This window comes from Myotis brandtii, unplaced genomic scaffold, assembly GCF_000412655.1.
Source record: "Myotis brandtii unplaced genomic scaffold, ASM41265v1 scaffold18, whole genome shotgun sequence".
Taxonomy (NCBI): domain Eukaryota; kingdom Metazoa; phylum Chordata; class Mammalia; order Chiroptera; family Vespertilionidae; genus Myotis; species Myotis brandtii.
Genome location: NW_005356674.1, coordinates 5,657,457 through 5,660,045, shown reverse-complemented (window position 1 = coordinate 5,660,045; position 2,589 = coordinate 5,657,457). Strand labels below are relative to the sequence as shown.

Below are 2,589 nucleotides of genomic sequence, written 5' to 3'. Positions count from 1 at the left end.
GGCTGGCCTGGTGCCAGTGTGTGTCATAGCATGGTCCTCTGGACAGTCATTTTGCTGTTCGGCCGTTCAGTTGATTTGCATATTACACTTTTATTATTATAGATTGTATTTGCTCTCTGCCCACTAGTCACTTAGTAACCACCTCCATTATCAGATATTTTGAGAGAGACCATGTTCACATAACTTAATTACACTATATTATTATATTTTATTAGTAGTAATTGTTAATCTCTTACTGTGCCTAATTTATAAATTAAACTTTATCATAGGTTTGTATGTATAGGAAAAAACATAGAACATATAGGGTTTGTTACTATCTGGTTTTTAGGCATCCACTGGTGATCTTAAAACGTACTGTATATATATGTTTTTACTGTTTCATGGCTAATTTTATTGTGAACTTTTTTTAAATCTAGGTATGAATTTTTCAATGAGCTCTATCATCGTTTCCTGCTCACCCCAAAAGTAAACATGAAGTGTCTATGTTTACAAGCCCTTGCTATTGTTTATGGCAGATGTCATGAAGAAATAGGACCTTTTACAGATACACGATATATCATTGGAATGTTAGAAAGGGTAAGGTATCATTTAAGGAAACTGCTACTTGGTAGTGTCATTGCAGTACATGTTTAGATTTTCAATATTACATTTAAATTCTGTTTGATCGCCTTGCTACCATAACTTTCTGCATGAGATTTTTTTTTTTTTTGTAATTTACATTATACTTATTTATAGATGAGTAGGAAATGACTAATGGGTTAGTACTTGTTTATTTTTTTTCATTTGCTGCTTTTGAACGACTTAAGCAACCTCTTTGTCAATCTTTAAATATGGATGAGCTGGACAGGTGTGTAAAAGAGTTTTATGTACTTTTGGTTTTCCGTTTTGGAAAAATCTTAAATGATGCTAGCATACTAAATTTTGAAGTGTGGAGCTAGTAAATCTTTTCAGCACTATAGTGATAACCAATAAAATGGAAGTGAGTTAGCACCTTTTTATTTTAGAAAGTTTGTCATTTAACACTTGAGCATGGTAGGAGGAAAGAACAAATTGATCACGTCATCCATGGCGCAGCTCAAGTTTGAGTGTTACCTACTTGCTTCAGTGTGTACACTTTGTTTTTTTCATTTGTGTTTACATTCTTTCTATACTTAACAATTTAAATTTTAGAGAACTGCTTTAGAACCATTTCACCAATTTTGCAAATGGCCATCAATGCTTGTTATAATTGCCTCAGCTGTAGATTAGAAACTTGATTCTGCGTAAGGTCACAAAACATACCTAGAAAATAATATAACCAGCTGAAAATCCTTATTGTTTGCTGTTACACCACACTCTAATTCAGTTACTCTAGTGAACCTGAGTACTTGTGGCATAGCATTTGTATTTTAGGCAGATACATTTTCCTTCTTGTTTGTATTTATCATGATGTGATTATGTGAAACATCATTAATTAATTATTTGAAATTTTTACTTAATTCAAGGTATTATTTGAGCTAATTCACTTATTTTAATTTTTACATATATTCTTAAAGCTGTATGCTGAAATAATCTCTTTATGACTTTTAAAATATCTGCCTATCTAGGGACATGAGAGAAGTTATATAAAATTGCAGAGAATGCAAAACATTGGAGGATTTCTAATAATTGATGTTCTTTGATTTTCTTACTGTTTAAAAGATGACATTATTTCTTACTGGCTGCTGGTTGATCTTGTCCAGTGATGGTAACATCTAACTTGTGTTTCTGTTCACTTCTGACTAAATTCTCATTTATTTCAATAGTGCACAGATAAACTTGAACGAGATAGATTAATCCTCTTCCTTAACAAGTTGATCCTTAATAAGGTACAGTATTTCTGCATAAATGTTATTTCCAAAGTCACATGAGTGTGTAACAAAAAGATAAATTACTGCAGTTTAAGTTAATTATCCAGACATGGTAATTTTTTTAGATCAGAAAGCTTCTAGAGCAGTGGTTCTCAACCTTGGCTGCACATTAGAATCACCTAGGAATTTTTTTAAAATCCTGATTTCTGGGACTCATCCTCCGGAAATTCTGTTTCTTTGTTATGGGGTGGGGCCACAACATTAGTAACAAAGAAACAGAATTTCCGGAGGATGAGGCCCAGAAATCAGAATTTTAAAAAGCATGTACCTTGGTTGCGGGCACATCCTCAGTGGGGAGTGTGCAGGAGGCAGCTGATCGATGTTTCTCTCTCATCCATGTTTTTAACTCTCTATCCCTGTCCCTTCCTCTCTGTAAAAAATCAATAAAATATATTTTTTTAAAAAAAAGATTCCCAGGTGATTCTAATGTGCAGCCAAGGTTGAGAACCACTGTTCTAGAGGGAAAAGTTTGTCAAATATTCTCTGTACATCCTACCCTACCATTACAGATACTGATTAATGATAATTTTATCTTAGTGAAGAATAATGAGGGGTGAAATCGCTAGCTGATTTTTCTTTAGGGAATCTTTAGGATTAGATTTGAAGTGAAATAAATACAGAAAGTGGAAATTTTTTTTTTTAAATTTGTATTATTCAGACTATTACAGTTGTTCCTCTTTTTCCCCCATAGCTCCCCTCC

At 33.1% G+C, this 2,589-nt stretch overlaps 1 protein-coding gene across 4 annotated transcripts in view; it reads left to right on the top strand.

Annotated features, from left to right (window-relative positions):
* DNAJC13 (DnaJ (Hsp40) homolog, subfamily C, member 13) overlaps positions 1 to 2,589 on the top strand; it is a 113,947-nt gene that overhangs the window by 60,377 nt on the left and 50,981 nt on the right. For all 4 annotated transcript variants that reach the window (XR_313441.2, XM_014537526.1, XM_005863580.2 and 1 more), the window contains 2 exons: positions 417 to 576; positions 1,785 to 1,847. Coding sequence is in view for 3 of the 4 variants with exons in the window: in XM_014537526.1 (XP_014393012.1) it covers positions 417 to 576; positions 1,785 to 1,847 (223 nt within the window). In the remaining variant the exon portion in view is untranslated. The remainder of the gene's footprint in view (positions 1 to 416; positions 577 to 1,784; positions 1,848 to 2,589) is intronic.